The sequence below is a fragment of the Hemibagrus wyckioides genome, linkage group LG02 (genome assembly GCF_019097595.1).
Source record: "Hemibagrus wyckioides isolate EC202008001 linkage group LG02, SWU_Hwy_1.0, whole genome shotgun sequence".
In the NCBI taxonomy this organism is placed as follows: Eukaryota; Metazoa; Chordata; class Actinopteri; order Siluriformes; family Bagridae; genus Hemibagrus; species Hemibagrus wyckioides.
In genome coordinates, this window is record NC_080711.1 from 21,643,908 (window position 1) to 21,659,728 (window position 15,821).

At 36.6% G+C, this 15,821-nt stretch overlaps 1 gene segment (V, D, J or C); it reads left to right on the forward strand.

Annotated features, from left to right (window-relative positions):
- The first annotated feature begins 6,779 nt into the window (after positions 1–6,779).
- On the forward strand, positions 6,780–7,244 carry LOC131364484 (Ig heavy chain V region 914-like). The segment is given in 2 exon segments: positions 6,780–6,819; positions 6,925–7,244. Coding segments are annotated over 2 exon segments (360 nt in total).
- Positions 7,245–15,821: the final 8,577 nt, after the last annotated feature.

Genomic DNA, 15,821 nt, shown 5'->3' on the forward strand with positions numbered 1-15,821 from the left:
TACGTCTTTGTTATAATGTTAACCTGAGACTTCTTTACTGTATATTTCTTCCATCAGAATATCTTGACTGTGTTGATGATGATCTTTGATTGTTATGTTTTATCTGCTAGGTGTCAGCAGTGATGAGATCAGACTGGACCAGTCTCCTGCTGTAAGATAAGTAGATATTCAATGACAAGCCACAACCTACACTGGATACGACAGAAACCAGGGAAAGCTCTGGAATGGCTTGGCCGGATGAGTACAGGAAATAATCAAGCAATATATGCAGAATCTGTGAAGAACCAGCTCACTTTAACAGAAGACGTCTCAGCAAGTACACAGTACTTAGAGACCAAGAGTCTGTGGACAGAGGACACTGCAGTTTATTACTGCGCCCGAAGAGCCACAGTGACTGGAGCTGAGGAAGCAGCTGTACTAAAACCAGACACACATTTTCACACAGTGTTTAATTTAAACAGGTCACATGTACTGTTATCATTTATCTATTATGTTCTGTGGTTATTAAATAGCTCAATCATATTTTGTTTACAACTGATTACATTACAATCTAACAATAAATAAACTTTTATTTAATACTGTAAAATTGTGGAGGTGTCCTGAGTGATGCTGAACCTGTCTTTCAGTGACTCTGTGTACCCTGTGCTTCCACTGCTACAAATGAATCCAATCCACTGTATATTTTTCCCAGTGGCATGTCGAATCCAGTTTGTACAATAGCTGCTATCAGTCAAGCTATATCCAGACACTTTACAGACAATGGTCAAAGCCTGTCCAGGCTGGACATTCACATGACCTGGCTGAGCAAAATTGATTGTGCCAAAAACAACTGCAATAAAAAATGTAAAAAGTACATATTAATCAAATTTCTCTAAAAAATCTCAAGAACAGTTACACAAAGTACAACGATAGATGCTTTAAACAAATGTGTGAACTTACAAGATGCAGATATGCACAGCACCAGGAAATAAACAAGCAGCATGTTTGCTCTTGAGGCTGTACTGGTGGGATCTGCTCTTTGGTCATCAGGCTTTATTGAGGTGTTGTCAGGGACAGAGTTTATATAATGTTAGCGCACGCAAAATGGCTCTTTTCCTGTTTTGGTGTACAGGTTGAAGGGGCTGCTGGATATAGCTGTGATATTTCCTAATGTAATAGGTAGACTGTTTTTTTTTTTTTTTTACCTTAAACATCAGTGTAAAATACAATAATTAGAATCAGGAATTCATTTAACATCAAAATATAACATTTAGATATCTGATAGTATTTCCTGTGCATTTATCGAGAAGCCAAAATGCCAATGATCTTATGTTCATCAAAATTTGTTGTCAAAGGTTGTAATTAGTTATAAATTCTTTTCCTAGAGGATTTTTAGTTATTGTTAGCTAAGCAGGTGTGTTGTATTTCTGTTAAAATTATACAATGTCTGTAAAATCAGATTTACATTTTTATTTCAACAAAACCCTCATTCCAGGATACAGTATAAACTATTATTAAATTATAATTCTCTACTTGTTTGTTTTTATGCCTCTAGATGTCAGTCTTTGTAATGAAGCCCTTCTCAGTATATTTTAACACATTCAGCATCTCTCTCTTTAAACACTCTAATCATTCTCCAGCTTCATTTAACTCAAATAACAGATAATTGCTTTTTTGGGACTCTGCAAAAGTGATCTATATTTAACAACAATATTCAGTTTATTTTATAAATTCTACAGTTATACTCACTTTTTGGGGTTTTATAAAATATTTAGAAAATAAATGATAAATGAGCAGGATTGGGAAAGTTTGTGTATTTATGCTTAGCACAGTGCAATAATACTTCAATACAAGCAGCAGGAGTGTTAGGGCACACTAGAAAATACCACAAGAATACATACAGGAAGCTTTCTTGTCTCGGCTGTTCATCCGTAAATGTTTTTATATCTCTAGTGGGCGTGTCATGCAAATGAAATCCTGCATTTGAACCATTTATGCTGAAACATTCAGCCCAACAACATACCAGCAGTTTGTGTTCATTTACAGCAGCAGGAATCATTTTAATTCTATGAGATGGGACGAGGCAGTGTTTTGAGTTACTTTACTCTAGCAATCTTCATTCAATGTTAGTATTATTTATTTATTTATTTATTATAAAGAAACAATTTAAGTATTTTATTACTTGCTTTTAAAATAATTTTGTGTTAACATGAACACAAATGTTTGTATGTTCTTGCAGATTCCTGCAGTCAGACACTGATCCAGTCTGATCCAGTGATCATCAAACCTGATCAGTCTCATAAACTGACCTGCACAGCCTCTGGATTAGACATTAGTGGCTATTACATGAATTGGATCAGACAGGCTCCTGGAAAAGGACTGGAATGGGTTGCAAGCATCTACAGTAGTTACATATATTACTCCAGTGCAGTTCAGGGCCGCTTCACCATCTCCAGAGACGACAGTAAGAAGCAGGTGTATCTGCAGATGAACAGCATGAGGACAGAAGACACTGCAGTTTATTACTGCGCCCGTGACACACAGTGATACTTCCCCTTAGACATCAGTACAAAAACACATACTTGCTATAGTCACATGACAATCCCACATTTTCAGATTCATGGAGGTCAAAATAGCAAAATGTTTACAGTGTCTCTGACTTACATGTTGCCACTTGCTGACTTTTAATGGATTATTATTAACATTTTCTGGACATTTATACGGATGTAAGGTTATGTAATTCAATTTTGAATTTAAGCAATAAAGATATAACACAACACATACAACAGTGTGGCTTTGGACATATACTTAAACACATACTTACACAAACTTTGGACACATACTTAAACTCAAACACATACTAACTATAGTCACATGACAAGTTCACAATGTATCCATGTATTTTTATTTAATTCACTGAATACACATATACATATATATATATATATATATATATATATATATATATATATATATATATATATATATATATATATATATATATATATATATATGTATATATAATATTATGTGACAGAGAGAGAACTATGGAAAGAGTGTTAATAAATCTAGAAAATTGAGCTCACTGAGACTAATATTGATTTCTCAATTAACTGATTGGTTAAACCAATTGATTAACTATTTATTTAATTAGTGCTTTCACCCTTTTAAACTCTCCGAGGGAAATGCTCCAATTCTGAATTTCTTCTTTAATTTTTTTTGCTGTTTCATTTGAGACTTTTTTATTGACAGCAAGAAAATTCTCTTTTTTTCTCCTAAATGACTCTCAATCTGGATCATTTGGAAACAGGTCTTTTGTGCCTCTAGAGGGCAGTCTGTACAAACTCAACCATCTCAATGTGTTTCCATCTGTACATTTAGGCAATCTCCCTTTTCACATTCTGTTATGACTCCAGAATCCAGCATCAAGACACTCAAATTAAACTACATTGTGTTGATCTGTTAATACAGTTGCTTGTTTTGGAAAACCTGGTTTCATGGAAAATTCTTTGAATGAGCAAAACAATCAAATAAACACCTTATTAAACTTTTGATAAATTTTTAGCTTACATATAGCAATTATTATAATCTGAAGATCCCCGAGCATAGATAACAATTATCAGCCAATATCATCAGCAGATAAGCAAATCCAAGCATCAGAGCTGGATATCATTCTATTAGATGAAGAATAAAGGTGCAGCAGATATTGTGTGAGATATCACCATGTGTTTTCCTCCACAGATGTACATGGTGAGGAACTGACTCAGCCTGCTTCCATGACAGTCCAGCCAGGCCAGAGTCTCTCCATCCACTGCAAGGTTTCATATTCAGTTATGAGCTATACTACAGCTTGGATCCGACAACCTGCAGGAAAAGCTCTGGAGTGGATTGGACACATCTATTCTAATAGGAAGACATTTTTCAGTTTGTCACTGTATGCTAAGTTCAGCATCTCCAGAGACACTTCTACTAACACTAACAATTGCCAAGACAGTGACAAGACAAGTAACTAATACTCACATTCCAAACACTTTAGCATAGACACCTAAATTTGCATTTATCAAAAAAAAATGCAAAAGATTACTTCAAGTCAAGTCAAGAAGTTTTTATTGTAATTTCGACCATAAATAGCTGAAACAGTACACAGTGAAATGAAACAACGTTTCTCCATGGTGCTACATAAAACAACAGAGCTACATGTGACAACGCAGAGCTAAGGACCTAAAGTAAGTTGTCCTAGCCATGTAAAGTGTGTAGTTTGCAACTTAGTGCAAACAGTGCAAGACAAAACACTGCAGGACAGATACACAAAATAGACCAGTGTATATTTAGTATATTATACAGCACACTGAGCAAAAATAAGAGGATTGTAAACAAAGGTTACTTGTAAAAATATATACACTTAGGTAATAGCAGCAGTTGGTGGCAGTGTGCAAAAACAGCAATTCAGCAGATTCCACAGAGGATTGTCAATGTTCAGTGGAGAATGGATGCTCTGTGGCTCCTCAACAACCATCTCTTTAGGTTTGTCAACATTCAGAGACAGGTTGTTGGACTCTACACCAGGCTATTAGATGTTGTACCTCCTCTCTGTGTGCACACTCACCGTTCTTGCTGATGAGACCCACCATGGTCGTGTCATCAGCGAACTTGATGATATGGTTGGAGCTGTGCATTGCTACACAGTCGTGTGTCAGCAGAGTGAACAGCAGTGGACGGAGCACTCAGCCCTGAGGTGCCCCAGTGCTCATCACGGTGGTGCTGGAAATGCTGTTCCTGATCCAGACTGACTGAGGTCTCCCACTATTACTGCGCTCATGACTCACAGTGAGACAGAATAGTGGATTCCTCTTACAAAAACCTTATGAGACATGTTACACACATCCTCTCAATGCAACTAATAAATCATCTCAGTCACACTTTCACTTTCTTCTATTGTAATGTATTTGTAAGGTTTTGCAGCATTTTAAAACAGTCACACAATCATTTTTAAATAAAATCATTGTGAACTATTATTAATCCCTTCATTTTACAGGATTTTTAACCAACAGTTGAATCAGTGTTTACTGAGTGGATTCAGGAATAATACAGCATGTTTCCAGCAGTGTGTTGTGTTTAACACACAGTCTGTTCTCACAGTGTGAGGTGCAATAATTGAAACAACTGAAGGAGGCAGCAGAGTTTAACAAATAAAGTCGAGAAAAAGGCACGAACTGCATTCTGTATGAGACTCATTATAAAAAATAACTGTCTAAATGTTTCAAAAATTAGGATTATTTATGTTACATATAACCTGAGATTTACACCTAGTATGTAGCATTTTCTTTTGCATGAGTGAAATGTTTACAGTTTATATTTATGTGTTCATGTCACTAAGACATACTAGAGACATCTTCTCAAAGGCTTCTGGATGAAGAGCTTTGCTCCTTATGAGAAAAAAAGACAAGCCTATGCTTTAAATTATTCCATCATTCACAAAGATTTAATAACAGACAAGTTGTTGGCATGAGCCCCTGACTGAATGAATCAGTGATGATTTGTGACCTGAATTATTTCTTTAATTAATTTCTTTAATTAACACAAAGATGAAAAAAGGCAGGTTCTGATCAGAGCTGAATGTTCTTCTGAGTGTTACAGTGATACACGGTGATGGACTTTAAAGAAGTGAGAGCCAATGTGTAAAGAGCAGTGATGAACCTGACAGCATGAAACACACCCAGAGTCTTACAGGAAGCTTTTTCTCATCTCAGCTGTTCCTCTGTGAATGTTTTTATATCTCTAGTGGGCGTGTCATGCAAATGAAATCCTGCATTTGAACCATTTATGCTGAAACATTCAGCCCAACAACATACCAGCAGTTTGTGTTCATTTACAGCAGCAGGAATCATTTTAATTCTTTGAGATGGGATTAGGCAGTGTTTTGTGTTACTTTTCTTTAGCAATGTTCTTTCAGTATTATTATTTATTTAACATAAATATTTTATGGATTTTTCTTACTTTCTTTTTTAACTTTAACACCAATCTGTGTGTTCTTGCAGATTCCTGCAGTCAGACACTGACCGAGTCTGATCCAGTGATCATCAAACCTGATCAGTCTCATAAACTGACCTGCACAGCCTCTGGATTTAACTTTAGTAGCTATTACATGTCTTGGATCAGACAGGCTCCTGGAAAAGGGCTGGAATTTGTTGCAAGAATCTACAGTAGTAGCAAATATTACTCCAGTGCAGTTCAGGGCCACTTCAGCATCTCCAGAGACAACAGTAAGAAGCAGGTGTATCTGCAGATGAACAGCATGAGGACAGAAGACACTGCAGTTTATTACTGCACCCGACATGGAGGTCAAAGAACCAAAATGTGAACATTGTCTGGACATTTATGCTGATTTTAGATTATGATGAATTTAGGCAATAAAAATATAAGCAACTCACAAAACAGTGTAGCTTTCCTGCACCCTTTCAGGATTCTGTGTAATGAGATCCACTCAATATAAATGTTTTCCCTACATGTTTAAAACACAGAAATATTTCACAGTTTGACAGAATGAGAACTATGTAAAAATTTTAGAGGTTGAAAGTTATTTACATACTAAATTTAACTTTACTTATTCAGTTTTAAATAAATATAACGTAACTTAAGCACCAAAGAACATTTTTCACTGTTCTACAAAACCTGTAGAACACCATCATAACAATATGTAAATGAATATGCAAAATCTTCCCCTTACAGCTACATATAGAGAAATATCAGCCACGGTCACTGTGGGCTCTGGAGAGTTTAGCACTGCTTTTAGATAAAAGATGTTCCTTCCAGTTCTGCTGCTGCTGGCAGCTTCATCCTGTGAGTTTCACTTCAGTAATGAACTCAGAGCTGCTAGTAAATTACTGCAGTTATAACCTACTGTACATACATTTTTACTGAAATTGTGACATCTCTTTTTTTCAGATGTGGAATGTGCAGTAGAGCTCACTCAGGACACCTCAGTGATGTTAAAGCCTGGAGATTCTTTAACCCTCAGCTGTAAAGTATCCGGTTACTCAGTTACTGATAACAGCTACGCCACAGGTTGGATTCGACAACCTGCAGGGAAAACTCTGGAATGGATAAACTACATTTGGGGGGGTGGAAGCATGTATCATAAAGAGTCTCTAAAAAGCAAGTTCAGTATTTCTAAAGATGCCTCCAGCAGCACGGTGACTCTGAGAGGACAGAACATGCAGACTGAAGACACAGCTGTGTATTACTGTGCACGGAGACCACACTGATGCATTTCCTTAAATATCATTACAAAAACACACGTGTACTGTAATCATACACTGAGCTCATATTTTCATAATCTACATATTTGTACTAAAAAAACATTAAGACTGAAAAACATTTTCTCACCAGTTCACAATTAAACAGCATTTACTTACTAAATTTAACTTAGATATTCAGTCTTAAATAAATTCAAACTAATTTAAGCACCAAAGAACATTTTAATAAGTATGTGAATTTATTAACTTCACATATCTTCACAGTCTTAAATTTTTCTTCAGATGACTTTAGAGTTGGACACTGAGAGTAAAGTACAACCTCCATCATAAAGACATGGTTATAAATGACTTAACTGACCACTGATTCATTTGATTAAAAACTAGTGCTGTCACAGAAATCCCCTTTACCATACAACTGCAATGCTATTATTTTTAAGGCAACTGTTAATTTATTTAATTTATGTACATGTGTCTATACACAACTTCACAGATGTTGAGTTAGCTGTTAGTCCTCAAATGTCAGCTCACGTAACAAGTTAAGGACTCCTAAGTATTCATATACTGAAGTCAGATGTAAAATATTGTGCTTTGTTTGTGAAATACAGATTGCTGTTTTTATAAATTACATTTTGAATTGTGACAATGCAACTAAACATGCAGAGAAACACAAGAACTTGACTGATGCAGAGCAGCGATAGTGCGGTCAGTTAAAGGGCGGCCATAATCTAGCCCATTTGCCATCATCTAAACCCTGTTTGCTATAATTTTCTGGAAAGAAAAATCAAAATGCAGACTTATATAAATATATATAAATATAATATAGTTCAGCTATACAGTGAGCAGCATGTGGTTGTGGATTGAACACCTCCATAGTGGTCATGGACACTCCCTATTCAAATAGAGTCGTGTATAAACAGCATGTTCTTGGCTGCTCTAGTTTCCAGTGAGCTCTGTGATAGATAACACTCCCATACACTTTAAATCTGGGTGAAGCAGAACTGTTTCAGAACAGAAAGATGATTTTAGGACAGTGTATTTTATTACTACTCATTTCATGTAAGTTTATGTTTTTTTATGTGATGATTACTAGCATTACAATCGTTATAACATAACATTACCTAGTTCTACTCTTCTCTTCCAGATTCTTATGGACAGTCCCTGACCTCCTCTGCTTCTGTAGTAAAGAGACCTGGAGAGTCGGTCACTCTCTCATGTACTGTCTCTGGATTCTCAATGGGAAGCAGCTACATGAACTGGATCCGTCAGAAACCAGGACAAGGACTGGAGTGGATCGGATACATTGACACTGGCACTGGCACTACATTTGCTCAGTCACTGCAGGGCCAGTTCTCCATCACTAAAGACACCAGTAAAAACATGCTGTACCTAGAAGTGAAGAGTCTGAAAGCTGAAGACACGGCAGTTTATTACTGTGCACGAGACTCACACTGACACAACAGACTCCAGAGCTGTACAAAAACTTACACAAGCACGTCCTCATGAGCTGTAAATATTCCCTCAGCAGGAAGCTGCACCCCAGTGACATTTATTATAAACATCCATTCACACTCAGCACTCAGATCTTCTTCTTTATTCCTCTTTATATCTCTTCTAGAAATTATTAATATTAATAATAAGAATCCCCATGTAAAGTATCACATTTACATTATAATGTCTTTATATATTTGAGTTGTGACTATATACTGTACTATTCATTGTTTTATTCTTCTTATTTGTGATACCAGCTGCCGGAACACTACAGGACAATGGATTAATTTCCTGAATTTAGAAACACAGAGTGTTCAGCAGTTCAAACAAAATGTTTTCTGCAGCATCATTACTACAAACTCCTGGAATCAAAAATCATCTGTATCTGCAGCAGCACACTTGTATTTGAGAAGGATTCATGAAACTATGAAATCTAACAGCTGAAGGATGTTTATGCAAATTCATCCTGTTATATAAAAAATCAGCCTGGTTGTTGTAGTGGATGTTGCTATCAGTGATAGAAGCTCCACACACTCAACTCAGTACAAAACTCACTTCTGTAACATGTAAATATTTATTGCACTTATTGAGGGCAGCAGCTCACTTCTACTGAAGTTAAACTGGCTCCAAGACGGATCATTTTACAGGAAAGCAAGAAAAGACATGAGTTCTATCTCAAATAACTAGGAGCAGAGGAATCCTCTAAATAACAACAGTAAAAACACACCCGATATACTGTATCAGTTTGGATGACTTATGTATACATAAAGAGCCTTTGTAAATGATAACCTATAGAGACAGTGCAAATTGGAACTTTTATATTAAGCATTCACTTCACTCCTGATTCGATTTTTTGAAGCAGATAATTTTAAACTTTTGAGCAAGAAAGAAGAAAAAATATAGAAAATAGTTTCACCATCTAGCTTTCGATTCGATTCGATTCACTCAGGACTGAACTGTATACAATATGTACTGTATACACTGTCTCTCTTGACTGTGTGGACGCACACACGCACACACATAATTTATATTGTTCATTACTTATTGCACTACCTCAACCTGTCATCCGCTGCTATAGTTATATTTATGTTTATTTCTATTTGTACTACCTCAACCGCTGCTGTTGTATTTTTGCACAATATTTTTTTACATCATTTCATTTTATCTTATTTTATTTCACTTACATTCCATTACACATGTTCTTTTCTCTTTTTTTTCAGCGCTAAGTGTCCTGTGTTCTTTTGTGTTGTCTTTCTTGTATTTATTGTCTTTTGCACTGTCTTGTCTATGCTCTGTTTGCACCTAGCTGCACACTGTGCACTTTACATGGCTAAGACTTCTGTCCTAGCTCTGTGGTGTTGTTTTTTTGTGTTGAACTCTTTGTTGTTGTATGTTTATGTAGCACCAGGTCCTGGAGAAACGTTGTTTCATTTCACTATGGACTGCGTCAGCTATATGTGGTTGAAATGACAATAAAGCTTCTTGAATCTTGAATCTTGATTAGATTCAATTAGATTTCAGCTTTGTCTTCTGTTCACTAGAGATTACAATTCTTCTTCAGAATTTAAAAACACCTGATCTAGAATCTTCTCAGCTATTTCTCTCTGGATTCATCAGTTAAAGCCTCTAGAGGGCAGACTATACCAGAATGAACATCATGTTCTATTGAACGGTTTGATTATAATGTTAAATGTAGTTCATACTGTTCAGAAAACACTGCAATATTTCACCACGTCAGAGTCAAATATAGAATCAGATATTCACATTGTTATTTTAACAACTTCTCAAAAACAGAAACCAGGAAATTTGTAGACATGAGAATAATTTCTTTGTTAATGTAATTCTCTAGAGTGCAGCCTACACATGACTGATAATGATATAAAGGATTGCTTATATAATTATTATTATTTTCATGTATTTAACCTAGATTCAGATTAATTTGAGGGAACTGGAAATAGATCAGTTTTCATTCTGACCATCACAGAAACTTTTAATTACATCACAAAAAATCCATATCGTTAATAATAATAACAAAAAAAAGAGTTATTTTCCACATTAAATTGATATTGATTAAAACAGTGTGAGTGTGATTAACAGCTGCAGAGCTGCACTCAACACAGCCTCTCTGGAATGTTTATGCAAATCTGCATCTCCTCTTGTAATATTAGCAGCGTGCTGATCTAGAGAGGAAACACTTCTCATTAGTCTTCCTTCAACACAAACATGTTAGCTTCAGCTCCACTGCTGCTGCTGGCTCTCGCCCCCTGTGAGTGTTTGGATTGAAGCTTTATTATTTCATCTGATCCTTTCAGTTGGACATGTCAACCTTTTCTTTTTCTCTTTTCACAGATGTGTTCTGTGCTACTGAGCTCATCCAGCCAGACTCACTGCTTATAAAGCCAGGAGAGACTTTAACCATCACCTGTAAAGTGTCTGGAGCTTCTATCACTGATAGCAGCAGCCACTATGGAACAGCTTGGATTCGACAACCTGCAGGAAAAGCTTTAGAATGGATCAACACCATTTATTATAATGGTGATATTTATAAGAAAGATTCACTTAAAGACAAGTTTGTCGTCTCTCGAGACACTTCCAGTAACACTGTGACCTTACGGGGACAGAACATGCAGACTGAAGACACAGCTGTGTATTACTGCACTCGTGATCCACACAGTGACACGACAAGCTGCAGTGCTGCACAAAAACTTCATCACTATTCACTTCTTTAATTAAATATTGTAACTAATCCTCCCATTACACGTTGGGTCACGTGGTGATCATTTTCACTTCGCGGTCCGTAGATTCATTCCTAGCGGCGGCAAGCCAGAAGGCCACCGGGAAATGTCCCGGTGCTCCCGATGGCCAGTCCGCCCCTGGATCCAGGTCTGCTTGTCTTTTAGCAGAAATGTGAAATTATTCTCAATACAGGACCTAGTTAGCTACTGATGTCTGTTGCTTTGATAGGGCAGTTTGTGTAAACGAATACATCTTTAACTGCTCATTATTACACACTCAGCTTCAGTTACAGTGATACACAGTGATGGATTAAAAAATCATGAGATCTAATGAGTAAAGAGCAGTGATGAACCTGACAGCATGAAACACACCCAGAGTCTTACAGGAAGCTTTTTCTCATCTCAGCTGTTCCTCTGTGAATGTTTTTATATCTCTAGTGGGCGTGTCATGCAAATGAAATCCTGTATTTGAACCATTTATGCTGAAACATTCAGCCCAACAACATACCAGCAGTTTGTGTTCATTTACAGCAGCAGGAAACCTTTTTTTTTTTCCTTGCTTTGAGATGGGACTAGGCAGTGTTTTCAATCTAGCAATGTTCATTCAATGTAAGTTTTATTATTTATGTTTTATTATTTGTTGCATACTTTTATCAAAAATATCTTCTTTTATTATTTCTTTCTTTTATATATATATAACTTAACACCTATCTTTTTGTATTCTTCTTTTTCAGATTCCTGCAGTCAGACACTGATCGAGTCTGATCCAGTGATCATCAAACCTGATCAGTCTCATAAACTGACCTGCACAGCCTCTGGATTAGACTTTAGTAGCTACTGGATGGCTTGGATCAGACAGGCGCCTGGAAAAGGACTGAAATTTGTTGCAGTTATCGAGTATGATAGTGTTAGAAAGTTTTACTCCAGTGCAGTTCAGGGCCGCTTCACCATCTCCAGAGACAACAGTAAGAAGCAGGTGTATCTGCAGATGAACAGCATGAGGACAGAAGACACTGCAGTTTATTACTGCGCCTGAAGAACACACAGGGATACAGCCGCTTAGACATCAGTACAAAAACACATACTTGCTCTAGTCACATGAGAAGCTCCCAGTTTCTGGACATTTATCCTGATGTAATATTTTTTTATTCTTTGAACATATGTAATATATATTGCATAAATTCACAATGTCACAGACAGAGAACTATGAAAGCTGTTGTTCACAAAGCTAGGAAATTGAGCTCAGTACCATGATCATTGTGATTAATGTTGATTTCTCAATTAACTTATTGGTTAAACCACTAGATTTACTTTACCACTGATACTGTATCTGAGCGCTTTCTTTCTTTTAACCCATCTTTAATCATTTTAATTGTTGCTCCATGTGAGACTTTTTTTTAAAGCAAGAAAATGATAATCTTTTTCTCCTAAATGACTCTTTCTAGATCTGGATCATTTAGAAACAGGTCTTTTGCGCCTCTAGAGGGCAGTCTGTACAAACTCAACCATCTCAATGTGTTTCCATCTGTACATTTAGGCAATCTCTCTTTTCACATTCTGTTATGACTCCAGCATCATGACACTCAGATTAAACTCAGTTACATAAAGCATCTTACTGACCTGCTTTGTATTGATCAGTAAATAAGGTTCTTAGTTATAGAAACACTGATTTCTGTGGAAAATTCATATGAAGTCAAACAAGTGAGACAATCGATAATCTTATTTTATACAAATAAACACCTCATTAAACTTTTGATTAATTTATATCTTACACATATCACTTTTCATAATCCCAGGATCCTCAAGCATACATAACAATTATTTTGATGTATTAAATATTTATTCCTTGTTGCCTATTTCACTGAGACGCTGAGTTTTTTGAAAAGGAAATTTAAGTATTTGATAAAGAAGCTTCTATTCTATTATAAACCCACATATCCTCCATCAGATGAATCTCCTCCTCATGATTTAAATACATTTCAGATACATTCTCCTCCCATCATCAGCAGATAAGCAAATCCAAGCATCAGAGCTGGATCTCACTCTATTTATATGATGTGATGGTGTCTGTTAAACTTTGGAGAACAGAGAAGACTCCAGTACAAACAACACACACCATGTTATAAAGGTGTAAGCAGTATAAAGGTGCAGCAGATATTGTGTGAGATATCACCATGTGTTTTCCTCCACAGATGTACATGGTGAGGAACTGACTCAGCCTGCTTCCATGACAGTCCAGCCAGGCCAGAGTCTCTCCATCCACTGCAAGGTTTCATATTCAGTTACGGGCAGTCACACAGCTTGGATCCGACAACCTGCAGGAAAAGCTCTGGAGTGGATTGGACACATCTATTCTAATGGGAATACACTTTACAGTGACAAACTGAAAAATAAGTTCAGCATCTCCAGAGACACTTCTACTAACACAATAACAATTGGAGGACAGAACATGCAGACTGAAGACACAGCTGTGTATTACTGCGCTCGTGATCCATACCATGACACAGTAAGCTGCAGTGCTGCACAAAAACCTCACTATTCACTTCTTTAATTAAATAATAACTACATTTTACTGAGTAACTAATACACACATTCCATAGACACACAGACACCCAAAAAATAATATAAAAGTTCACTTCAATTCAAGTCAAGAAGCTTTTATTGTCATTTCAATCATATATATCTGACGCAGTACACAGTGAAATGAAATAACATTTCTCCATGGTGCTACATAAAACAGCATAGAGCAACTTGGGACACGGCAGAGCTAAGGACCTAAAGTAACTTGTCCTAGCCACATGAAGTGCATCGTGTGCAACCTAGTGCAAACAGTGCAAGACAAAAGACAGTGCAAACAGGAGGGTGAAAAGTGAATGTGAGGGGTGTGTGATTTCATCTACAATGCTGTTGGATTTGCAAATGCAGCATGTGGTTTAAATGTCCATGATAGAGGGGAGAGAGACTCCAGTGATCATTGTTCTGCACCTCAAACCGAGCACAGAAGTCGTTCAGTGCATCTGGGTGGAAGGCATCACTGTCACGGGCAAAGAAAGTTTTCTTGTAGTTCGTGATCACCTGGATGCCCTGCCACATGAGCTGGGGGTCTCCTCTCCCCTGGAAGTGGCTGTGGATTTTCTAAAAGTGTGCATGCTTTGCTTCTCTGATGGCTCAGGACAGTTTGGTTCTTGCTGTTCTTAAGGCCATCTTGTCCCCTATTCTGAAGGCAGAGTCTCTAAACTTGTATCATAGCAGTTATTCTTCTACCTACATAGAAATATCATTCATGAAGTGTTTCAGTCAGGATTTGGGCCTCATAATAGCACAGAGATAGTGCTGTTTAAAGTGGAAATGACCTACTACTGGCCTCTGATCAGGGTTGTGTTTCCTTGCTGGTTTTACTTGACCCTAGTACAGCTTTTGACACCACTGATCATACAATTCTACTTGATAGGCTACAAAATGTTGTTGGTGTTTAGGGGACAGCCCTTTTCTTGCTTAGGTCTTATTTGACTGATTGTTGGACTGAAGTTTGTAGATCTAAATAATGACTTCTCAGTGCATATTATTGTTATGATCTGTGTTCCACAAGGTTCTGTTTTAGGCTCACTGCTTTTCTCCTTATACATGCTATCTCTTTGTACAATTATTCATAAACACTGAATTAACTTCCACTGTTTCAGCAAAACCAAATGAGATTCAACAGTTTATTAAGATTGAAGAATGTGTAAAAGACATTAGACAGTTGACACTTACTAACAGAAGTGCTTGTACTAGAACCACATGCAGCCAGAAGTAAGCTTTCTGATTCCACACTAACTCTGAATGAAAGAGACTTATCTTCTCTTTCGTAAATGATCATCAGGACAGTTTGTGAATCCACAAACTGTATTCTGTATGAGACTCCTTAACTATCACTCATTATCAGACAAATATCTGAGTAACTGTCTTATGTATTACCTGAGATTTACACAGGATATGTAGCATTTTATAAAAACAGAATAAAAAATACATTATATTCTCCTCTATTCCTCAGTTGATTAATTGATACAGTAAAATGTTTATAGTTTTACTTATGTGTTCATGTGAGATAATGAAGGCAAAGTTTTCTGGATGAAGGGCTTTGTTCCTTCTGGTTTCATCAAAAAGGATAGGGGAAAAAAAGAGAAGCAGATGCTTTAAATTATAACAAAACTATGTAAATCTTTACAAAGATTTAACAACTGACAAGTTGTTGGCATGAGCTACTGACTGAATGAGTCAGTGATGAATCTCCACCTCTTGATTTACATTTCAGATACATTCTCCTCCCATCATCAGCAGATAAGCAAATCCAAGCATCAGAGCTGGATCTCACTCTATTTAT